The 23,964-nt window shown below is 33.5% G+C and overlaps 4 protein-coding genes across 7 annotated transcripts; 2 read left to right on the top strand and 2 right to left on the bottom strand.

Moving 5' to 3' along the window:
* The first annotated feature begins 185 nt into the window (after positions 1 to 185).
* On the top strand, positions 186 to 3,379 carry LOC108661648 (heat-inducible transcription repressor). The gene is made up of 6 exons (XM_018119203.2): positions 186 to 684; positions 938 to 1,102; positions 1,281 to 1,403; positions 1,686 to 1,886; positions 2,333 to 2,497; positions 2,708 to 3,379. The coding sequence occupies exons 1-6, from the start codon at positions 451 to 453 to the stop codon at positions 3,083 to 3,085; spliced, it is 1,266 nt and encodes a 421-aa protein (XP_017974692.2). The 5' UTR covers positions 186 to 450; the 3' UTR covers positions 3,086 to 3,379.
* A 489-nt stretch (positions 3,380 to 3,868) lies between these two features.
* On the bottom strand, positions 3,869 to 11,277 carry LOC18602165 (RING/U-box superfamily protein). Of its 3 annotated transcripts, none has more exons than XM_007033384.3 (9): positions 10,817 to 11,277; positions 10,050 to 10,684; positions 8,498 to 8,574; positions 8,218 to 8,386; positions 7,497 to 7,585; positions 5,879 to 6,043; positions 5,648 to 5,725; positions 4,451 to 4,554; positions 3,869 to 4,278 (listed from the first exon to the last, which is right to left on the bottom strand). In XM_007033384.3, the coding sequence occupies exons 2-9, from the start codon at positions 10,648 to 10,650 to the stop codon at positions 4,173 to 4,175; spliced, it is 1,389 nt and encodes a 462-aa protein (XP_007033446.3). In that variant the 5' UTR covers positions 10,651 to 10,684; positions 10,817 to 11,277; the 3' UTR covers positions 3,869 to 4,172. The 3 variants fall into 3 exon arrangements, with proteins under 3 accessions (XP_007033446.3, XP_088661630.1, XP_088661629.1); XM_088805504.1 differs by having other exon boundaries at positions 10,050 to 10,678; XM_088805503.1 differs by lacking the exon at positions 10,817 to 11,277 and having other exon boundaries at positions 10,050 to 10,695.
* Positions 11,278 to 15,855: 4,578 nt separating this feature from the next.
* On the top strand, positions 15,856 to 18,411 carry LOC18602164 (protein TIFY 6A-like). 2 transcript variants are annotated; one of them, XM_018119210.2, is made up of 8 exons: positions 15,856 to 15,980; positions 16,104 to 16,204; positions 16,576 to 16,724; positions 16,912 to 16,997; positions 17,191 to 17,284; positions 17,389 to 17,590; positions 17,682 to 17,739; positions 18,077 to 18,411. In XM_018119210.2, the coding sequence occupies exons 1-8, from the start codon at positions 15,874 to 15,876 to the stop codon at positions 18,141 to 18,143; spliced, it is 864 nt and encodes a 287-aa protein (XP_017974699.2). In that variant the 5' UTR covers positions 15,856 to 15,873; the 3' UTR covers positions 18,144 to 18,411. The 2 variants fall into 2 exon arrangements, with proteins under 2 accessions (XP_017974699.2, XP_007033442.3); XM_007033380.3 differs by having other exon boundaries at positions 16,870 to 16,997.
* A 769-nt stretch (positions 18,412 to 19,180) lies between these two features.
* Positions 19,181 to 22,512, bottom strand: LOC18602163 (ADP-ribosylation factor-like protein 8c). Its single transcript, XM_018119216.2, has 6 exons — positions 22,299 to 22,512; positions 21,053 to 21,134; positions 20,917 to 20,949; positions 20,710 to 20,831; positions 19,735 to 19,896; positions 19,181 to 19,629 (listed from the first exon to the last, which is right to left on the bottom strand). The coding sequence occupies exons 1-6, from the start codon at positions 22,334 to 22,336 to the stop codon at positions 19,512 to 19,514; spliced, it is 555 nt and encodes a 184-aa protein (XP_017974705.1). The 5' UTR covers positions 22,337 to 22,512; the 3' UTR covers positions 19,181 to 19,511.
* Between the last annotated feature and the right edge of the window lie 1,452 nt (positions 22,513 to 23,964).

Raw genomic sequence — 23,964 nt, 5'->3', positions numbered from 1 at the left:
GCCCCTTTTTAAGTTTTAATCTGACCATAATTATCCCATCAAATACCATCTTTAATTAATTGTAAAAACGTGAATTAGTTTTTATTTATTTAAATCTAAAAATAACATAAAATGCCTCCATGGAAGCTTGAAAAATGTGAGAGGGGAGAATAGCGACTATATAAAGTAAAATAAGTAAGAGAAGGGTGAAGGAAAAGGGGAAGGTAGGGGTGGCTTGAAACACAAGCAAGAAGCATCATCAAGCCCAAATAATTGAAATTAATTTTTTATTTCCATTTCTATTTGTATATTAATATCTGGTTCGTTAAAAAAGGAGGGGAAGTTTGTTAAGACCAAAAGGACAATTGATTTCCATTTTCCCGACCCTCTGTTTTGGCAGCAAACAGATCTCTCTCTCTCTCTCTCTGTGTTAGGAAAAAACCAACCAAAAAGAAATTAGAGGAAAAGGAAATGGCTTATAGGAGAAGGCAGGGGATAAGCAGAGCCTCGACGTTCAAGGAAGAAATTCACCACCCACCTGATGACAATGACAGCAAAACGTTTACGTCCTCGTATTCTTTCTCTTCATCAACATCGCCGGCCAATTCTCTAGCCGCTCAGGCCATCCGTGCTTCGGCTGCTGCTCGCAAAACCGACTCCCCTGCTTTTGCTGCTCACTCTGATTTCGGCCCGTCAAGATCTAAGGTTTTTTTTTTCCTTTCGTTTATTGGCAAGACAAAACAAATGCATATTTTCATTATCATTTAGATCAAATACCATGTTCTTTTTATTTGATTTGACAAAAGGAGATCTGTTTGCTGCGTATAATTGGTGGTTCTTTGTTCCTTTCCTCGTTCTGCTCGGAATCATCAACAAATGGTCATTTTTAATCGATTTATAATGGAATTGTTTTTGTTTTTCCCGTTGTCTAATTTTGTTTTGAGATGCCTAACTGTAGGGATTCAATGCCTATGAAGATGCAAGAAATGATTCGAAAGGGTTCTGGGGTGTTCTTGCTCGAAAAGCCAAAGCCATTCTCGACGATGATAATATGTCTCAGCAATTTGAAACGCCCGGCAGAGTGGGATCATCGTATATGTTCGATGCCTCAACGGCTTCCCAGGTGATCTATTTTAATTCTTTGTTGTTGCTAATAATGAGATGAAAGGAAAAGGGTCTTCAAAAGTAATTCGATCTACACGTTTTGCAATTGCCCATTGGTGTTCTTGCTGGTGCTGCAGTGCCATATTTTTAAGTGCTCCATTTTCTTATGCTTTGTGCTTATGTTTTCTTCTCCATAGCAAAAGCAACAGCCAGGTGATCAGGGGTTTAGAAGAATGGACAATCCTACAATACGAAGGGGCTTGCATAAGCTCACCTCTTCCCTTAATCAAATTGGTGACACATTTGAAAGGGCTTTCGAGGTAAGATGTGAAACTTGTTTGGACTAGAACTTGGTTACCCTCTTCTCAGCTTCTTTCATTTATAAACTTTTCTTTTTACTCTGTATGTAGCTCTTCTTTTTGCCTTTTCAGTTTTAATTAGTAAGTGATAGTATTTTGTATGTATCTAGATTTGCACAATTTTTATATTTGTTTGAAAGCTGAAAGATATTTTGATCAGAAATCCAAGATAGGAATGAGATGTTAAGACACAACCGGTAAACATTTTCTTGTCTTCTTCAACACGTTGTCTTGTCTTTGCAGGAAGGTCGAACAATTGTCGAAAGTAAAACCCAAGATATCATCCAAGAAACGCGCAAACTTCAAATCAGGCGGAAAGGGAGTGGCCCCGAGGAACAAAACCTGGTCACTGGTTTCAATAGCACATCGCAGCAACCTCTGGTGCAACCAACACAGCTCCAGAATCAAACCAACCATGAAACCCAACTCAAGGCATCTCGCGACGTAAGGTGGCAATATTGTGTGTCACTGAATCATGTAGTGAAAGCATTTGATTGTTTCAACTTGAGAATCAAAACAAGGCTGAGAAATTCTCAAAATGACTGCAGGTTACCGGTTAGAGAGACCTTGGTCTGCCTGCCACTCAACCATTTGACAAATTTCTTGTCCCGAATGCATTCAGTCTTGACTTTACTGCATTATTGGACTTTACAGTTTAGAAATGACAAAAAAAAAATTCCTCTTTTAGGTTATATCCCCATAACTTAGATGTCGTATAATTTGGGTTATTGCTAAGTTTAAGTTTTGGAAGATTATATCTAACTTTTGAAATGGGGCATCGTTCATTATGGTTCAGCTCTATCATTGGCATTAGGAGAAGTGGATTATGATGAGCCAACTTCATCGCCTGCCCAGTGAAATGCATAATTTGCCTCTGTTTTGCTTCACAGGTTGCAATGGCCACAGCTGCTAAAGCAAAACTTCTTCTGCGGGAGCTGAAAACTGTTAAAGCAGATTTGGCTTTTGCAAAGGAACGATGTGCCCAACTAGAAGAGGAGAACAAACTCCTTCGGGAGAGTCGAGAGAAAGGGGGCAATCCGGCAGATGATGATTTGGTACGTATATACACCTTTTCTTTTATGGGGCAAGGACATTGTTTGTTTTTGTTCGCTTACTGCTGTTATTACGAGATAAATAATATTCTTTTGTTTAATTTCTTCTTTGTTGATCCTTTTTGTTTTGAGCAATTGTGGGGTTATTGGTAGAAGCAATTGCAATGATATGAATGGTAATCGTTTTCATTGATGTTGCATATGTGATCACAGATTCGGCTTCAACTGGAGACTCTATTGGCAGAGAAGGCACGTTTGGCGCATGAGAATTCAGTATACGCTCGTGAGAACCGGTTTCTAAGGGAAATTGTGGAGTATCACCAGCTGACCATGCAGGACGTGGTGTACTTAGATGAGGGGGCTGAAGAAGTTACAGAAGTTTATCCCATCAACTTCCCATTCTCAAAAATGCTTTCAGAGGATTCCCCAACCTCACCTGAGTCTCCACCATCACCGTCCGAGGTCACCCCCTCTACTACAAGCCCGCCGATGACACAGGAAATATTACCTCTCCCTGAAAGTGATGTTTCACCTACTAGTTCAGTACCTGATGGAGAGGATGCAAGAAGACCTCCACCGTCTTCTGTCTAAATTTAGTTTTACCAATATACTTATTTTGTATGTTAAAGACTTTCTGTAACATGGATTGATACTCTTTTTCCTTTTTCATTTTTTTTTGGGTATTTTCTGGGAAGGGTTCCTTTTATTTATTTATTTATTTATTTGTTTGTTTGTTTTTTAATCTTTGAAGGAGGAAGGAGGAGGCAGATTTTTTTTGTTCTTTTTTTGGGGATTGATAAATTTTGATGCGTGTGTAATTGTGCATACCCCTTTTTTGGTCCATGATTAAATAAGAATGATAAAAATTCTTTTCATTTTTCCAGTTACTTTTACCTATCAACTCTTCTTCAATCATAGATGAGCCTCCTTGTTTCAAAATTACGAGAGCCCTTGTTTTTGCTCAAAAACAGTGTAGCCAAGGCTAATCGTAATGACAGGAGCGTAACTCAACTGAAAGAAGTGCGGTTAGTTATTATCTCTTGGTGGAATGGTTTGCAGACTACACCGCACTGAAATGCAAAAGGGTTTTTATCAGCTGAACGGCATGATCCTCACTGTTGAAGAGACGGAAATGGCATCGACCTTCCCTTGAAAATCCGTCTCAATTATGGCTTAACATTCACCGGTTTTTCCCTATTAAGACACGAAGGGCATTCCATGAATGTCGTCATCATGCACTCTGGCTGTAGCCAACACCAGCCTGCAATTGCACTTCAAAGCATATTGCTCTAAACCAAAGACCAGTATCAGATTTCTTTTGAGACCCAAAAGAAGAAACAGTACAGGGGGCAAAAACATGAAGTAGAAAAAAAAAAAAAAAAAAAAGAGGCTTTCATTTATGCCAATTGAACAGTGACATATACTGTTAGTACTTAACATGAACTCTGTGTAGCTTAGAGGGCCCATTACATACAGTCCACATTTCAAATACAACATAGGAACAGACGGCCAATTTCACTTCTATCCAGTTGTTTCCGTTTCAATTTCTTAGTGGACATGGCAGAACCCAACAGTCAAATTTACCCATGTCCATGATGATTAGGATACAGCAGCTTTCGGTAAGTATTTTTTAGATTGTCGAAGCAGAAAAACCTCCCCGATTTACACAGCAATTATCTTAGAATATCTGAAAAAACAAACTAGTTGATCCATCACCATACGATCTGAGATCTGCAGGTTTAACCAATGCCCTGCACAAGGGGCACGTTCTTTCCCTCTCAAACCTGGAAAACACAAGTGGGCATTCATCCAGAGAGTATATGACTAAACCGAACAGAAAAAGGAAAAAAAACACACAACAGAGTGCAAACAGAAACTGAAGTTCTTGATGCAGAATCCATCTGCAGAAAATAACAGATTATCACAACATAAAAAGCTAAGCAACAATAAACTAACCACTCTGATACACAATCTTCACAAAAAATGTGTTTACAACGAAGTAGGATAGGAGCATGCATCTTCTCCTGGCAGATGGCACAGAGGTCCCCAGCTGCATTCACCTACATCAGATACATGACAAGTTAAAACAAACATTAATCTCCTAAAAGTTAGCAATCACTCTACAAAACACCTTAAAGACCTTTCAAATCTCAACCAATGAATTACAGCAAAAAAGCTACACTGTCCTTTCAAAAATTCAACACAAATCATCTCAAAGGGAAGACAACAAACATTAAGCAATTACAGGTCCAGAACCCTGAATAGCTGTAAACTATGGAGAAAAATGAGCGGTGAAAATATTAAAAACGAACAGGAAATAATGGATCAGTTGTGATGCGAAAGATACTATAGATTGGTTAAAGTTAAAAAAAAAAAATCCATGCATCTAGTCAGCACAAACTAGCAAGAAGGGCTTTGTTTCATTAATTCGGTTATACATGCAAAATTGAAGACTTGAGTCAATTTGGTTTTTCAAAAACAACACTCCAGAAGACAGCTATTTTCACCACAATTTTTTTTTCTGATAGAAAACTTTAAACAAATGCACAAATATGATGTGCAATTGTAGCCCTAAAAGATCAATTCAAACAGAAAGCAACTCTTCCCTCACTCCTAGGCCCAAATCTGAGATCAACTCGAAAAATAAATGTTCAAGACTATCAAGGCAAAATGAAGACATCTTTCCTCTAATGTAACACCCCCAGTCGGAAAAAAAAAAAAAAAAAAAGACAGAGAGAAAGAACATGTTTAATAAGCACCAAATGAAACTATTAGGATGTCAGGGGAAGTCAACCATTTCCAAAGTTTTATAATAGAGAAGATGAAAAATACCAAAACTAACAAACTATCATCAATTTGTCATCAATGTTGCTCCAACAGACAAGATTCTCTTTCTAATTAAAACATGTTCTTTAAAAAAGATTTCCTCATTTTCTGCATCAAACCCTCCAATCCTTTCTCAGAGTCTGAGTCATTTCTTTTTTTATCCCTTTCTCTCAACATAATGTTCTCAATTTCCTCATTTGCAATAAATATCAACAAGAACATATTTTTGGTAAGTAACTATAGCTTGCAAGCAAACAGGCACCTAAAATTGAACTATATATACACATAATATTCAGTTAACCAAAACCAGAATGAAATCCAGACTACCTGCTCCAATGTCGCATAAGCACCATAATGTACCTCTTTACGTGATAATGCTTTCAATGCAGCAAAGAAGGATTGCACCTGAAATTTGTCAGCCATGTAAGAGACATAAAAGCTTAGGTAGAAAGAGCCATAAGCTGCTTGACTAGCCAGAAAATCCATTTTTTACGTCAAAAGTAGATTACTAATGAATCAAAAAGAGCTTAAACAATTTATGTTCATAGAAAAACATACCTTCTCAACAACAGATGTGAGCTTGAAGGTTAAGTACAACCCTGTCATTAGTGACGAAAAGAGGCTTCCATAGTCTTTGTTTAAGAAGAAACGATACCAAACTGGAGTTGGCAATAAGGCTCGGTAAAGTAGCATCATATACTCAACCAATGTCAGCATTTGACCCTGGAAATATGTACTTCTTAGTCAGTATAAAGTAGGAGAAAACATAGTAGTAGACCGCTATTTCACTGTTGTGGCAGTGCCCACAACTACTGTAAGCCACTATTTAGGTGAGAAAGAGATTTCCAACTATGTAGGTTTTTTATATGGGGTGATCACCTCAATTTCAATGGTGATCTGCACTCAGTAATTAGATCACTGTATTTGATAAGAATTTGGTGACCCTATTTGGCAGTCATCATAAATCACAAAGAGTGATTAGATCACTGCCTTGAGGAGTCATCAAGTTCCCATCCAAAAGGAAGGATGACAAACCCATCTCCTCCTCCAAATCTTTCTTCCCTCTTTTGCTTCTTTTGTTTCATCCATCAAGCTCCCTGTAAAATGGGCCGAGTTTCTCTCTACTAGGGTGTAGGTTTATTCTTTTTACTTTCCAAATTCTTTCTCCATGTTCTTCAGTGCAACTGAGCTCTCATCATTGTCTCTTCTACTTCATGGAAGCAAGGCACCAACCCAAAATTGGTAATCCAATATCTTCAATCTTGAGATCTGTCTCAAAGGTTTTGAACATTTCCCAACAGATTCTGTTTATTTTTAAATGGGTTTAGATTTGCTGGTTTCAGTGATTTTTTATCAATTTTTTACATTTTAGTGAATAGGGTTTCCTAGATTTTGTTAAACTGTGATTCAAGGTAAATTTCTTGAGTTTTCTTGCGCGCATCTTTGATGAACTTTAAAGTTCCAGAAAACCAGATGGTGATTTTGATTTTATGGAAATAGTAATCAATATGAGACAAGAGTAGACTTTTGGTTTTTTTTTTTCTGGAACTTCACGGTGAAGCAAAGGAGAGAGAGAGAGAGAATCAAACCATCTAGAAAAAAGATGAGAAAGCAAAAAGTGATGTGGCTAAATTTGACTACCATGTACACACAGCAACTGTATTTTATTGGCCATGTGACCATACTTTACAGAGGAAACAGAATCTGTTGGTGCTTTTCCTTTATTGAATGAATTTGATGAGTTAAGTTCCTAAATTGATCCAAATAAAAAGTCACATCCTGAAATGCATATTAGGTGAAAGTTCATATCCTAAATTAGGCATTTACCCTAAAAATTAATAGCTTATGGATTGACATTTTGGCTATTACTAGTTATTCTACCATTTGATTATCATGGTATATATAAGAGAATAAAATGTAATAAATTACTTTAAATCTAATAAAAGAGAAATTTTTAGTTTCCAATTATTATTTATTCAATTTTATGGTCATCTGGAAGAGTTCAAAAAACTTTTCCTTACTGCAATGCCTGTGACTCATGATTTAACACCCACAACGGCCACAACTGTGATACAAGCTACATGGATGATTTTGCAGCTGCAACTAAAATGTCAAACTCTAACATACATACAAATAGACATGCATGTATGTACTATTTATAAATATCGTATCTCACCTGCTTACGGTAGTTTCGCCCTCTACTGTTCTTGTAATACATTAACAGAAAACACTTTAAAACCATTGCTTCCTGTCGAACCAAAGTATCTGAAAGAAGCAAATATTGTGATACTGTAATAAGGAATAGTGCAAAATAATCCACAAAAAAAAGGGGAAAACAAGCGTCATGAACAGAAGGGCCAGGGAAAGTGGGGAAGCAGCACATGTATGCATGCACAGGGAAGGATTTCAAATTATGCTAGTTAATGTATGAATTATCACTAACTTGAGATACAGAAGATATCACTAAAAGTGCTCAGTTAGGAGGTGAGTAAGCAGCAATTTACAACTGACCCATGACAAATCCAAACAACAAATGTATATGGGCAGACAAAGCAATAAAGAAATTTACAGAAAACATCTGTTTTCGTTTTTCATGCAAGAAGAAAATTTAGTGAAACATATTCCACTTATAGAAAGAAAAAAGGATCAGGGAAAAAGGTAAAAACAACGAATGAAAAAAGTACTATACTTATTTCTGCCCTTTTTTTTCACAGAAAAAGGAGAAAAGATTGCCACTAAAAATTGTACACTTCCCTACCCTGGAAAGATACACCTGCAATAGACATCATATGAACACATAAGGCTGCACAAACATCTCCATAAAATGTTTCTTTGCAAGTACAAGAAAATATAAATTGCATTTCAGTTGATAAAGATATTAGTAGCAAACAACCCACCATTAACCATGATAATAAAAATAGCATGCCAGAAAGGTGGAATAGATTTGGGGGGAAGCATCACTAATGGATACAAAAGATCATCATTCCAGTACCACCAGTAGACAGCTATAACATGAAGTGTGAAAGCAAGAGCGATGCCAATCAGAACAGAGATCTTCCTTTCCCCCTGCAGCCACCAAGTGAAGGCATCAGAGATGGTAGAAGAAAACTTTTAACTCCTGATTTGTGAAAGAACATAGGGTCATAGAGAAATGCAGAACACTGAATTTCACATCACCTTCAAAGCAGTTTGTTTCCGTAAAATGTCATTTGACTTGAACATGACAGCAGCAATCCAAATTGTAACAAAGAAACCTGTTAATCTTTGCAGAAAGCCAAACGTTATTAACTTGAAAAGAACAGTGGTTCAGTTTGCGAAGGCAGCATTACTGTATAACTCTGAAAAAAAGTTTCATTTTAAGCTTGCAGCAGGGGTAACACAAGAATATACATAAGCCCGAGTGTAATCAGTTCCTCACTCACACATGCATCCCATCATTTATTAGTTAGGCAATGCAAGTTCGAATCAAAAATTATTACAAAGGCATCTTTTAAAAGTTGAGTTTTCCAATTTAAAAAAAAAAAAGTTGTGTTTTCCATTCTCATACAAAAACAAATCAAAAAAAAACTTCAGAAACATTAATGAAAAACCAGTTTCTAAACTACCTATCTGAAGATAGATGTCAGACACTTATAGAAACTAATGATTGAGCTCATGAACACAAAGTTAAAAGTAGAACTCTAATGTCAACCTCAAAACCAAATTATTTTATGTCAAGCAAGAATGAGCAAGAAGAACAACACAATTCCATAGAAAGAGTATTCAGTGCATACAAAGAATGAAGTACACAAGAAGTAAGAAGTGGTGTGAAAGGTGGAAGGCGCACTCTACGTGCTAGGATCCCTCTATTGCCCAATGAATAAGGTGCACAACAAGCTCTTCCCCAATAAAGGCATTAATTTCTAAAAAATAACTAATATATGGATAAAAAAATGATTAAACTAGATGACTGTACTGGAAAATATTAAAGAGTTTGCTTCATCACATAGCCTGATGTGTTGCAAAGATAAAGCTTTGTCATAATTAACCAGACGTCATCATCACAACACTAGTTCAATCATTTTCAACAAAAAGTTGAGCATGGATTAAATTTCCTATCTTTTTATTCTTCCAAAGTGAGTTGGTTTTGTACTTTTTTCACTATTGAGGGTAAAGTTATTAAAAGCAATTAAACGAATCCAAAAGGAACACTTCAATCAGCACACGCATTTTATATGCCTTTCACCTTAAAGAGTTACGGTTTAGGTGCAAAAGTGGTGCAACTGAACAATTGTGCCCTGCTTGAAGGGGTGTAAGATGATTTAGTTAAATTTTACTGCACCTAGAAATCCCAGAGAACACTAATGAGCTTTTCAGATCTACACTCATTCAATACTAGATGAAAAACACTAATAAGCTGCTCAGAACTAAAGCCATATCGATCAACTATTTCTCAGGAGGAACTCTCTTCATGCTAGTTTTATCACATTTGCGTACACGTATTATATTTGGGGGCAAAACTTCTGAAATTACTCAGAAGCTTAGAAGGAAAACCATGCACCTAAAATCTAAATTACAGTAAAGGCCAAGTCCAGTGAATGTTTGCTAAATGCATCTATGCACCGACCATTGTCTATTCTCAAATATCAAATTATCAACATGCTGATGCTGAATTTTAACAGCTAAACTAAAAGCCATGGTTGCAATTGTAGGAGCAATACAGATAAGCACATAAACTGAGATGAATCACCTTGCAAATGTTGGCGGATAAAAACAACTAAGAGAAGCAACGAGAACGGCAGAACTTGCTCAATCCACCTAGCAGCCTGCTGAATGTCATATCTTTGATAGGAGGAATCTCTGCTATTATTAACTCCAGCCCCACCCCCATCCCCAGCTTCCGCATCAGCAGCACCAGCACTCCCATTTGGCGATGACTGGGAAACACCTTCTCCAGTAGCCACCCCGCGATCACTGCTCCTGGTATCTCCTCCCTGACCATCGGACGTTCCCAACCCCAGCGAGACCTCACTCTGAGAAGTAACTTCCCTGAGCTGGCCAACCACCATACCAGAGGCATCCCTCTCGCTCTCATGGTCTCCCGCCCCAATTATCCTAATAGCAACCTCTCCATTGTTGGCAAGGGTAGGAGTGGAATTTTCTAGATTCTGATTGGGGATGAGAGGGTCTGGTTCTTGGTGGATAGAGCGTGATGTACGGAGAAGACCTGAGTATTCCAACAAGGCTGAAATGGGCGCTTGAATTATATTCGAAGCCGAAAGCATTCCATATCTTCTCGAATTCGTAGAGCCACCTCTGTAAGCGTCCAGATTAGTACTTGACGCTTCCATTTGCGTCGATGATGCTGATGCCGTTGCCCTAACCCTAACCATCATTTTATCATCTGAATCAGGACTTCTAATTTTACTTTTCCAATTTTTTTCTTGCCTATTTCCTTGAAAACCAAGAAAACCCAAAAAATAAATCTTTATTTAAAAAATAAATAAATCAGCATACCTTCGAAAGCGAAACTCCGTGGAGAAAAATTTTGTCAAGAAAACTAAAAAATCATCCGATAAGAAAAGAAGAAACGTATCCTAACCCTAGAAGACGTTTTCCCTATCGTCGGAGTCAAGAGAGTAGGAGGAAAAAGTCAAGAAAGGAAGCGAAGTGATTTGACTGAATCTGAATCGAATTGGTAGAAACGCCGGCGCAGGCTCAATCGAGGTTGCTGGGACGATCAAACAGTCTTTCGATTGTTGAAGGAAAGAGGGGAAATTGGAAATGCAGAGATAGGAGGAAACAAACAAAGAGTGATCGATGAATGGTTTCCTTTGATTGGCCTCCTTTTCTTTCCCCTTCTCGATTTCCTCTCTTTCATTCTACCTTTCTCGCTCTCGCGAGGGCGGAGAGAGATAAAAGTAAAACGAGAGAAAATTAGTCAACTTGTGTTTGTTACCAAGCCCAATAATTTTCTTTATTTCTGTAAAATATAGTATTTCCGTCTAGTTTTTTTTTTTTTAATTTGTTAGTATTTAAATGATCAAGTTCTGTATTTAATCTTTATATTTTACCAAAATATTAATATAACTCGTCTAATAAATCAAAACTTTTTCTATTAAAGTTGCTGATGGGATATTAATTAGAGGTAGAATTAATCAAGATAATATGATATTAATTTATACTGATTTGACATTTCTTAATTAATAAAAGAAACAGAAAAATTATCTCATTTTCTCTCCTCTCTTTCTCTCACTAGATCAACCTCAACCTCTTGTTCTCTCTTTAAATACAAAATCCGATGATCGTCATTCCATAGCAAAAATCAACTTTTTTCTCTTCTTTTCGACTTCTAATTGTTAACCGTTTTATCTTTTCCTCACACTCGCATCTTCTTTTTAATGGATTCACCTTTCTTTTCTTCCTCTCATATTTTTATTTTTTAAGGAGTTATGTGCTTATTACGGATTCATCTTTTTAATTCAAAAAACATAAAAATAAATTTTTATTTATAAATTTAAAACGCACACTATGATAACAACATGTAGTTGCATATTATTATGCTATGTGCATCTATACAAGTATTGCGCTGGAAGATTTGCTTAATAACTTGTTTTTTATTTTTGGAAAATTAATAACTTGTCATTTGAAGCTAAATCATCGTCAACCACCTCCAATGTGGTCTAGCAAATTCCAGAAAAAGCTGATAATCATAAGAATTTTAATTTAATGGTGATTGACCTTCTTGATGAATACTTGATGTTTGGACTATACTACAAGGAATAACCCATCCTGGTTCAGATGTTGTCACAAATCACCATAGGAAGAAAATGCTTTCAGTTCATTTGTTTACAATCAATTTTATTCTTACACTCAGTCACCATCATAGAAATCAAGTCTTTTTTTTTTATATATATATAGACAATGAGCTTTTGAGCCAAATGCTGAGATAAATTGAAAATAAAAAAAATTTCCTTTCCAAATAATTGGAAAATAGATTAGTTTTAAGAGTTTTGCTTACTATAATATTTTTTGTAAATAATTTAATTAATATTATGTTAGCATTTATCAGTTTTACGCCATCATGATGATCAATTTCATCTTAATCTGTAAAATGCAATGTCAGAAACTTTTACGAGAAATTTTAATGATTGGACTAATATTAATAAATATTAAAAGTATTAGAAATTGATTTATACAAATTATAATTAATGGACTAAATTTAACATTTTAATATAGTATAAAGACTAAACACTAAATTTGACATATTCAAATTATTTTCCTGGTGCAGATCGAAGTGCTATTTCATGGGGTTGAGTTGTTGACACCATGTATTTGCCGACTATGATGATTAATTTATCCTTTCGAAGGTAATTTTATTATTTTAGTTTTTTATTTTAAATTATATTATGATAATTTTAAAAAATAATAATTTTTTATGTATTTATTGATTTTAAATGAAAATATAAAAATTAAATTTATTAAAATAAAAATAAAATAATTAAATTTGTGGAATTAGAATAATAAAGTCAACTAATATTTAATATTTAAAATTTAAACCCTTACGAGCTAGCGATGGCATTGTTGTGTTGATAAGTGCCTAACATTATACAGAAGCGTTTCCAAAAGCCCATTATTTTTGTGGGGCAAAACTCAATGGAAGATTGCTTTGGGCATAATTTAAGCCCAAATACGGGTCAGCCCAATAAATTTTAAATCCAATTGAGACAAAGCCCATAACAAAACAACGCTATTTATTTAGAGGATAACATGTTTACTCAAGGTTTTTTACTTTTCTTTACTTCCTCCCAAATTAAGAAGTTTCCTAATAGTAAAAAATTTATAAATTAATAACTTTGATTTGATAATATTTTTTATGATTTCAACTTAAAATTAATATGATAAATTTATAAAATAATATATTTAAAAAGAAACACATAGGTCTCATTTGATATATAAATTAATAATCTCCGTATGCATCAAAATTATATATATATACATGACTTAACTATGAGGTTTTTGTAAAATAGGATTCCAATGTTATTTGTTTATTTTTAAAACTTATGTCTCGTTGTACCTTATCTCTAACTTTTCTTAATCCATTAAGAAGTTTTGGTGTAATGTTCTCTTATTGTAAAAAAAAAAATTATGCAATGTGATTGTTACTTTGAGTCATCTTTGAGCGAGACAAATTCTAGTACAAAACTATTGTCTTCAACATGATATTCTTTGTCATTTCCCATAATGTTTTTATAATTTGCTTGTCACGAATAATGATAATTTATAATTCGATAATTAAGTAATATTTGTATAATCACAATACACAATACATGTATTAAGTTCAATGTTTTGAAAAAAAATAAAAAGTACTTTGATAAATTAATTTTCAATTAATTAATATATAAATTAATAAATTATTAAATTATCGATTAATTAATAAATTTCATAGTCCCAATTGTATTAATTTTTAAAAGTTTTATTGTAATACTATCTGATTTTTCTGTTTACCCTTTCCTTCCTAGAAAAGTTGTCACTTTGGAATTTTTATAGTCAAAATCTTCTAATTTCGACCTCCTTTTTATTTTTAAATTTATTTTAGATTACATTGTGAAAAAATACTTTACACAAGCTTTGGATGATCTAATTTTTAGATATATTAATTTTTTAAATTTTAATTAACTAAAATGTTTAAAATAATTTAAGTCAAATTTGATAAAATTGACCACACAAGTCAAAAAGTCAATGATCAAATTCACTAAACCATCACAAGAAAAAAACAAAGTTCTTTTAGTTGCAAGATGGATTTAAAATGTACGCTTTTAATTTTTTATTCTAATTAAATGTCTATGTTTAATTTTATGTGAAAATTAAAATAACTTTTTTTATTTTACTGTTTTTATATTATTTCTTATACATTTCTAATATTAGTATTCTATAATTTTTAATGTTAAAATATTAAAAAAATTAAAATGAAACATAAAAACTAGCTATTATCATACATAAAACGAGAAGAAAGTTCATCACAAAAACAATGATAGTGGTGTGAATCAAAATGGTGTAATTGTTTTAGATACTTTCTATGTATAGAAATAATTTAAGTTGTTGGACGTAGCTTTTTTCTATTTATGAAATAATTTGCAAAATGTTTCGACCTAAATATAGAAAGAAATCTTACAACGTCAATGAAATGGCTGATGTATCTGTCCTGTATTAGCTCACTTGTCTTGGCCACCGACAGGGTTACAGACACTTGATTGCTTGGGCATCTTTCCTGGCGCGTGACCATCAATGCTTTTTTTGCGTGGAAATCGCCCATTAATTGCCAGGGGTGGCAATTTCTCTGAGCATTTTATAGATTTATTTACCCTTATTTTTAATACGGTTAAGCACCTCCGTACTTTAATTTAATTTAATTTTGTTTAGAAAGATTATAAAGGTGTTTTCTTTCTCATCCGATTGACAAGAAAAGCAACTTCCCGTTTTATCATACCGGATTAATCCGTACGGGTATTTGAAATATTTTATTTATTTATTATAATTATCAAAATTTTATTTATTTATTTATTAGAGGGGGCGTGGATAAAAACATCAAGGCCAAGCCTCAAGTTCACGGTCCTCGATTTGCCTGCTTAGGGTTTACCTGTAGTTGAAATTTAATTTTATTATTTAAGAATAATACTTCAAAAATTTTAAATTATTTTAAAATTTATTTATTTTTATTATATTTAATTAAAATTTTATATTTTTATTTTGAATCAAATATTATTATAATTAATGATTAATTAATTATTATTTATTAAAATATTAATTAATATTTTATACTAAGTGATATTGATGTGAAAAGTGAAAATGCTATATGATTATATGATTATATCACATCAATATATTATGTTATAATATTAAATAATAAAAATAAAAAATAATATTTTAATTAATAATAATTAATTAATTATTAATTATAATAATATATTTTATTAAATTAAAATATAAGAATTTGATTGAATATAATAAATAATTTATTTTTTTAATAATTAAAATATTTTTTAGATATTATGTCTATTATTTATTAAGGTGTTGTTAAATAGAGGCCATTAGGAAAAGAAAAAGGAAATTTTTAATGTAAAGTGTTATAGACGTAAAAAACTAATATTTGATAGTTCTTTTTTTAATTTTAATTAAGTATAAATAATATAAGACTAAATTTTATTGAATAAAATTATTATTTTTAGAGGAAAATAAATAAATAGAATAAATTAACTTTTTCATTAATTGAAAATAAAAAATAAAAAAAATGAAATCAAGGGAAAGAATTAGACCAAATAAAAAAGAACTAATGTGAAATAATATAGTTCTATTTACAATTTTAAATATATATACATATTACGAAGTAAATTTTCGAAAAAATTAATCTAGTTGTTTTTTAATTTTGGCCCAAAGCATATATTAATCGTTTATCAAAAGAAAAAAAAAAGCAAATAATAATCGGAGAAAATGAGTGAGACGCATAAATTTGCGCGCTGGGGTGCAGTTGGGAGGAACAGCTTGGTCTGCACGTACTGTACCTGTCAAGTAATATGGCGTCATATGTCACATGTCCATTTTTAATTGAGAAAAGAAAAAGGAACATCTGTACTGGCTACTACAACAGCACAACTCCTCCTGAATTCAAAACCCCAACAAAGTAATCCTTTTTCTTCTACTTCTATGATTATTCTTTTATAATCTATATCTATAAATATTCTATATACTACTCATTGGGCTTTTTGTATACTGTTTCTTTTCAATATTTTAATTTTTTTTTTAGTCTTTCTTCTGCAATGGAGAGAGATTTTCTGGGTTTGAAAAGGAAAGACTCATCCGGAACTCTTACAGAGATTACCAGCAATAATATATTCAATGATTCGGGTAAATGACCTTTCTCTTGAACTATTTCTTTTGCATAAAAAATCGTTGAGATATTTCGAATTCTTATTCTACTCATTTCCTTATTAATTAATTTCATATTGTAATGTTTATGTATTTATTTATTTATTTTATCTATATGGTATTGGTTCCCCTTTTTCCCCCCTTTTCGCCGCGTCTTGCATACAGCTCTCACAAAGAAAGAACACGTTGACTTTCCAAAACTGCGGCTGTCTTGGAGGAAGAACTTATTCTATTTTTGGTTTTAATATCATCAATTGAAACTTACACCAGGATTAAAGAACTAGCTAGCTGCGTTACATGAAGCTTTTTCTTCTTCTTCTTTCGAGTTTTGAGGCATTAATTCTTGACAGTTGGCGGCATGCAACGGTGGTGGTCGGAAGACTCTTCTTGGTCCCAATTTCAGCCTTTCGGAGCTACTCGAGACGATACGCCAGACACCCTCGCTTCTCCCGTCTATGCTTTTGATTTTACTTGTAACCCTCTTTCTACTTTGCCTAAGGTATCCGATTAATTATCACAAGACTTTTAATTAGACCAGGCGTCTCACAATATATATATATAATTAAACCTTACACATATATGTTAATAAATATTTCTTTAAGTAATTTCTATTTATATATATATGTTGCAATTTGATTTGGCAGAGGAGCTTCAATAGTACTACACCATGGAAATTCCCTTTTCAGGAAGAAACAATTCCGACCAGTAAGCAGTTTCTTGGAGGATTTCCATTTGCGGAACGGTCTGCGACATCAAGTCCAACTGACCCAAGGTGTCCAATTAAATACTTAAAATCACATATAGCTGCATCTGGTGATTGATTTTTGTACTAATACTGGATTTGAAGAGAAAACAAATTAACATAACGAAAGGATAATGGGAGAAAAAATCTGAGATTAAAGTGTGTAACCGGCCTATTATTATGAGTATAAGCTAGCTGCATTTTAACACTAATACATCTGCAGGAACAAATCCAAGCAAGTCGAGGCAGCTGATGATCGGTTAACCATCGTTTACGATAATAAAGTCCATGTCTTTGAGGATATTTCGCCCAATAAGGTCGACCTCCCTGATGGGTTAACGCAATTTTTCTTGTGGATCCTTCTTCTTTTTAACTTTTACATGAAAAATGATTTCCTTTTTCATATTACAAATTGGTTCAGGCTGAGGCCATACTGCGTTTGGCCAGAGATGAGTACTACTCATTCTTGACGGCTGACGATGATCGGAATCAAGTAGTACTGCCGGAGCAAACAACGATGGACCTTCTCTGCTGGACCAGCAATGGTAACCAACATGCACTTGACCCTCCTTCAATCATCAATTCCTCAGCAGAATTCGACTCGCACACTTATTCAGCAATAAGTAATTAGACATTATCCTTGATACTACTCGTTTTCATCCTTAATTGGGTCAATTGGTGTGAGCTTTCTTAAATTTTTTTTTTGTGGTGCAGCTCTGCCTCAGGCTCGCAAAGCAACCTTGGAACATTTTCTGGAGAAGCGCAAGGACCGGTTTGTTTTACCAACTTTTTAATTGTTCCCTAAATGCATATACGAAAATCAATTTAACCAAAAAGGAAGAAAATGAAAGCATACTTCATTTCCAATCTCTGTCTGAACATTCAACTGGTGAAAATGATGGACAGATTTGAGTTTCTTTATCGAAGCTTGTCTTGTCAATTATTTTACCTTCATTTTTCATTATGTAATTTCTCATTACTTATCTTCAGCCATATTTATCAGTTTGCCCTATCCTGATTATAGCTATATATGGAAAGTAATGGTGCCATTAAGTGAAGATTATACCTGACAAATATTATGAAGTAAAATTTCCAGGTGAATTTTGCAGATTGACCAACGGTATGTTTTACAAGTTCATGAAGACGGTGCTTTATAGTCCCGAGTTGCTGAGATGAAATACCTTCACAAGAGAAAATAAAGCTAGATGCTGTATATATTACAGCTAACCAGCCTAATAATGTCACATTCTTTGTTAATTTGCTCATGCTTTTATGATATACTCTTAATTCGTTGTTATTTTTCAGTTTAATCCATGAGCAAATGTATATTTTCTCTTGTTGTGTGATTGAAATTTTAATTATTTAATGTTGTTTTTAACAAATGAATTACCACACAAGGAAAATGAATGGAAAGGCTCACAGCCTGTTTGTTGTATTCCTATCATTTTATACTACATTCCATGTACAAGGTAATTAAGGATAAGTGTAAACAAATTCAAAATACAAGTAAGCTCAACCTGAATCTAAACAAATTTATATAAAAAAAAAGGTAAATAGCTAAAAAACATAATTGAATACATAAATGAATAGTACTTCTATTCTGGTAATTAGTTAATTAATTAACTTAAATAGATAGCTACATGAATAATTAAGTAAATAAACATTAATTTTTCAATTCAAATACTTGTAAATATATTATTATTCTGATATAAAAATAATTATTTTGTAAATATATAATAAATTATATAAATAAATAGCTGTAACATTATAAACGAATAAAGGAATCCATAGACAAGAATAGATTTATATAATCATATAAATAAATACCTAAATATATAATCAATTCATTTAGTAAACTGATAAATACAAAAATAAAAGATACAAGCATGATTAATTCTGTAAAATAGAAAATATATAAATACATAAATAATTATACTTTGGTAAGTTCCAAAATGTGTAAATAGATGATTGTTACATTAAACAATAATTATTATTTGATATAAGAATAATAATGATTAAATTTGTTATATGCTATATCTCTAACTTCCCAAAAATGGTCTTAAGTTACAATCTCTGTAAATTATATGATCAAGACCAACATGTTAGTTTTAAGAAACCTGCATGTTATCAAAATGCAGCACAAGGGCACAAACCTTATTATTTAGGAGTAAAACTGGCAAAAACCAGACTTGCAAATCAACAAACAAAACAAATAATCTCAAGTCCCATTTTCATTTGGATTTGAATCTGGATCATCAGGAGAAACTAATCGATTACACAGCTAATGAACTTAAACGGGAGGGACTGCAAGCACATAACCTGCATCAATTGTTCCAATGCTCTACATAATGCTAGTTTGGAGTGTGACCAAAAACTGGGCCTAAATCCTTCCAGCAGTTTATAAAACACTTATTTGGAGCACAAATACCATAAATTGAAGGAAATTCCGCAGGAAAGATTTACCAGAGTTTGTGCTTGTAGACACAGGGTGTTTCCTTCCATCATTTCTCAATGGGGCAAAACAGGAGAATATTGCACCACTGATTATTTTGCAGTTCTTGAGTGCTTGATTAGCCAATCAATGACAACATCTATATTTACAGAATCTTTGCATGAAATCATATAGCAGCACACCTCTCTATCAGTGACCGATTCGAGACCTCTGAGAATAAAAATTAACAAAACAATAGAAGTAGAAATTTTGCCAAGACAAATCGTCAATGAAGAGAAGACAAAGACAACTTCTAGCAAAATTTCAATAACTTACAGTTGATCCACCAAAGCTTGCTTTGAAAGAGCTTCTGACTTATCAATTTTGTTGCCTAGAACAAGTAAAGGAATTCCACTTAAGGAAGGTTTTGTCAAGAGATCATGTAACTCAGTTCGGGATATGGGAACACCGTCTCTATCAGCAGCATCAACTACGTATCTGCCATTATAAAAAAAAAATGAACATTAAATACATCAGAAAAGTAGCCAATAAAATGTGAAGGACTGTTGGTTCCACCTCAATACAACATGACATGAATTTACTAACATTAAACCAAATTATAGAAATTTCAAATGTATTTAATAAACACTGATAAAATTCTGATTCTGTTTTCTTTCTATCTTCTTGGTTACATGAAAGAGAAAGGAGTTTTCAGTTTTCTATTTCACTGAAACAGAAATAAGACAAGTGTTGCATGTGAACTGTATGAAGAGTGCAATACTTGAAACTTAACATGCTCCTTTGATTATATCAGCAAGGCCTCCCATCTGTAGTATTTGAAAGATGAAAAGAATAAAAAATAAATATATGTCAATGAGAAGTCACTTTCATCTTGTCCCCAACAAGACCTGTGAGTGTTCACTACTCAAATAAAGAATTTGATAAAAATTTTTAGTTCAGCTATCATGGAAGGAAGAGTCAAAATAGATTGTATCAAGAAGACGCTCTAAAGTTTTTCCACAGATATAATTCCTAGTTATATGCTAAAATAAGCTTTCAACTAAAATGTACACCGTAAAAACATGAATCCAGCAAATTTACTGCAATGAAGAACAGGAATATGCTTAATAAACTATCAGGCCACTTTTGAAGTCCGTATTGATTCCAAAACATGAAAAGTCTCAGTGGCACATGCAGTAACAGATGTTTGCTTCTGACCAAATACAAGATCGTCCTAAGCAGCAAATACAGATGTCAAAAGTTGATTGATATATGATAAACATAGTAGAGTAAGAGATTGGGAAGCATTACACAATAGCAGAGACACCACGACAGTAGCGTTCCCACATGGTACGAAACCTCCGTTGCCCTCCAAGGTCCCACAGTTTTATTGTCACATTACCCTTTGTAACTTTTCTCATATTAAATCCAACCTGGATTCCACATTTGAAGTATCTAATTTAAGACATTTTCTACGAGAATCATAACAAGTGATTTGTCCAAGGAAAAGATACCTACGGTTGGAATCATGTCTTCACTATAGCCCCCTGTCTGGTAAACATTGAAAAGTAAAGTTGAGATAAAGCCACTAAGAATACCAATTATCTCAGCAGGAAAAGAAAATAAAAGAAAACAAATATTTAGTGTCACTCACAGCAATGGCATTAACAAGAGATGTTTTTCCTGCATTCTGCAGACCAACAAGGGATAGCTCCATTTCCTGCTTAAAGAATAAGCTGCCAGGCAAATACTCAGTAAGGAGCACAGAAGCACTTCAAAACAAATCTTCACACCAATAATTACCTCAACACAAACTAGAGAATGAAAATTGGTGTTTGTTTTATAAAATGATTTCACAATTTCAAAGCATAAATGAGAATAGAAAGTTAGATGGCATGGCCTACCCAGGCATTACAGAATCAAAAAATAGAAGAAGATAAGGGAGCTAATGACTATCATAACTCAATGCAATAGAAAATACACCATTTTTTGATCAAGACTAAAAAAGAAACCTTTAGTACCATACATTTTCTACATTTGCATTAACTTTGTTGTCTGATAATTGCAAAACAAGCTGCTGCAGAGAAAGTCAAACCATATAGTAATCCTGGTCACAAATGCCTGTAGCGTCTAGCCATACCCATTTTCCAGAAACCATTTTCAGTTTACCATTTATTGCTTTACATACACCTATGATATTAGTAAAACCTTACTAATATAAAAGCAAAATGTGACACAAGAATTAAACACTGTAACTATGCCCACTAAGACTCCACCACCTTGACTCTCTTTGACTAAAAGGGTCTACCCACCTCTGTAACAATAAATCCTTACTGAAGAGGGTCGAGGGGGAGTCTCACAATTTTAATACCGCTATTTTACCCAATATAACATCTACCTTAAGTCCAAAGTATGAGATATAAAGTCTTCCAGAATCCACCATACGTTCCCAGCAGCAAAGCTGACGAAAACACCTTAGCCCGTCAAAGTATAACCCATCCTTACACGGTCGTACATAATTAATTTTGATATTTCTACTGATTTTCCTTAATAAATTAATCGAATATAAATTGAACAATATAACTCATACATAGTACACTACTAAAATAAATTACAAGTTATATATTATTCATTTTTCACTAGCTAAAGCTTTTCAGAATGTAACAATTTCCCAAATCGTTTTTCCTGATAATTTTTAATTACGTGCCATGACTATTGAACTTGAATATCTTTTCAAACGCTAAGATTAAAACAACTAAATCACAATAACTACATTGTTTTTTTTTTTCATTTTTAAGGGAACCAATAAAAAAATATTATATGAGAGAGCTGAACGCCAAAGGTAAACTAAAATCCAGAAAGACCGAAAAAGGAAGAAGAGAAAAGTAGAGGGAAATTACCTGCGGAGCCAATTGAGAAGGGAATCCCACAAACCCATTTGAGAGAATTGGAGCTGTTGGCGTTTGCAGGGGGAGAGAGAGAAAGAAATAGAGAAGGAGAAGCTCCACCAAGGAAGCGAGCGAGAAGGGAAGAAAGGTAGCCCAGGAAACTTCGCCGAGCAAAAGGTATCTGGGTTTGTTTCTTCTCTTGGATGTCCTGTCGGTTTTCTCTTGGTTTTGTCTTTGTAACTGCTGTCCAAAGTGACACCTAGGGGTGTCCAAGCCTCCAAGATTGGGTTAGCCGTCTAGGCGGTGTATTGGGCTCGATTCAGATCGGATCGGGGTATGTGTTTTAGGTCCAAGTCTAATCCGGTTACAGTATTATAATTAATAAATAATATATATTTATTTAACATAAAATAGTATTTATTTTTAATAACAAAATAATAATTAAATGAGCCCGTTGAGTCGAATTTGAGTTTCACATATAAAAATGGAGGTACGCTAGGTTTGTTTCAAACTAATTAATTGTAAAAAAAAAAATCACACCACTAAATACAAATTGTGCTTCTTTTATTATTTTTTAATTATATTATAATTTGTTAATCATCACTTATGTGTATCAGATCCAACCATGAACTGTTGAAATTGATATTGATGTATTTATGGTTAAATAGTATGGATATATCACCTTTAGCTTTTATAAATCAAAAGATCAATCCCACTTAAGACAAATTTAGAGTCACCATCTGGTTCGTATCCGAAACTGAAAACCACGTCTACAAACTAGATTTACATTGCGTACTTCATTATCCTGATAAATGAAAATGAAGTGGCAATGGAGTCTACCCACTCACGTTGCATCTTTTCAGCAATTGTTGTTGCACTTGTCCATGGACTGGGCTATCCACTAGGCCCGTGAGCCTGATTGGTCACAAGTTGGGCTTTGAACTCGATTTTTAAAGCTCAACTCGATCCGAGAATATATTATATGAACTTTTTTTAATTTAAAAATATTTCAATTAAAATATATTTTTTTAAAAAAATTAATAACATAATCAACTTAGACGTGTGGGTCAGTAGGTCAAATTCGGTTTTTAGAGATGTTAATCCGGTTTGACTGGATCCTTGAACGCTTCTAATTTTATTGATTTCCCAAGTTTTCTAATTCACGTGAATTTATCCTCAGCTATCTTCCATCAGATATTATAGCTAGACTGGATGCTTGTGAAACAGGATTCAATTAAGTCAAGCATCTTGTCAAGACAGGGGAGGTATATCATATAAGCATTGTTCTCTTTCCAAGTTTGCATTGCATGGCCGCTATTTTGGATTGTGAAATTTTAAGCAAAGAACATTTTTTCATGGTTTGGGACGACTGATCAGATTCATCCAGCCAATTGTGAATAAGCTCCTACTTCACCACAAAATATACAATAAACAAGTTCACCCTCTCAGATTCTTTCAAGGATATTGATCCACGCATGTTTTCTGTGATATGATTAGTATTCTACCCAGGAAAAGTGCCAAGGAGTTGCTTCTTGGGCCATTCGCATACCATCACTTAAAAGAGTTGCCTTCTTCACAGCTGAACAGCTTACAGCTTAGTCTTTGGGAAATCAAGCTTCCTGGAACATTCCGAGGATTTAAATTTCTTTCCAGACTCCATCTCCATTAAGCTCGATGA

This window comes from Theobroma cacao, chromosome 4 (assembly GCF_053813885.1).
Source record: "Theobroma cacao isolate CCN51 chromosome 4, ASM5381388v1, whole genome shotgun sequence".
NCBI classification, from domain to species: domain Eukaryota; kingdom Viridiplantae; phylum Streptophyta; class Magnoliopsida; order Malvales; family Malvaceae; genus Theobroma; species Theobroma cacao.
This window is presented reverse-complemented; position numbering and strand designations above follow the sequence as displayed.

Coding starts and splice junctions, on each gene's coding strand:
- LOC18602163 (XM_018119216.2), bottom strand. CDS start 22,336: ATGGGTTTGTGGGATTCCCTTCTCAATTGGCTCCGCAG. Junction 20,950..21,052: donor CTCTTGTTAATGCCATTGCT/GTGAGTGACACT, acceptor AATGTTTACCAG/ACAGGGGGCTATAGTGAAGA. Junction 20,832..20,916: donor GTGAAGACATGATTCCAACC/GTAGGTATCTTT, acceptor TGTGGAATCCAG/GTTGGATTTAATATGAGAAA.
- LOC108661648 (XM_018119203.2), top strand. CDS start 451: ATGGCTTATAGGAGAAGGCAGGGGATAAGCAGAGCCTCGACGTTCAAG. Junction 1,887..2,332: donor AACTCAAGGCATCTCGCGAC/GTAAGGTGGCAA, acceptor TTTGCTTCACAG/GTTGCAATGGCCACAGCTGC. Junction 2,498..2,707: donor ATCCGGCAGATGATGATTTG/GTACGTATATAC, acceptor ATGTGATCACAG/ATTCGGCTTCAACTGGAGAC.
- LOC18602165 (XM_088805503.1), bottom strand. CDS start 10,695: ATGATGGTTAGGGTTAGGGCAACGGCATCAGCATCATCGACGCAAATG. Junction 8,387..8,497: donor GGAAACAAACTGCTTTGAAG/GTGATGTGAAAT, acceptor TGGTGGCTGCAG/GGGGAAAGGAAGATCTCTGT. Junction 6,044..7,496: donor GGCGAAACTACCGTAAGCAG/GTGAGATACGAT, acceptor ACATATTTCCAG/GGTCAAATGCTGACATTGGT.
- LOC18602164 (XM_007033380.3), top strand. CDS start 15,874: ATGGCGTCATATGTCACATGTCCATTTTTAATTGAGAAAAGAAAAAGG. Junction 16,205..16,575: donor TAATATATTCAATGATTCGG/GTAAATGACCTT, acceptor AATTCTTGACAG/TTGGCGGCATGCAACGGTGG. Junction 17,740..18,076: donor CTGGAGAAGCGCAAGGACCG/GTTTGTTTTACC, acceptor TGAATTTTGCAG/ATTGACCAACGGTATGTTTT.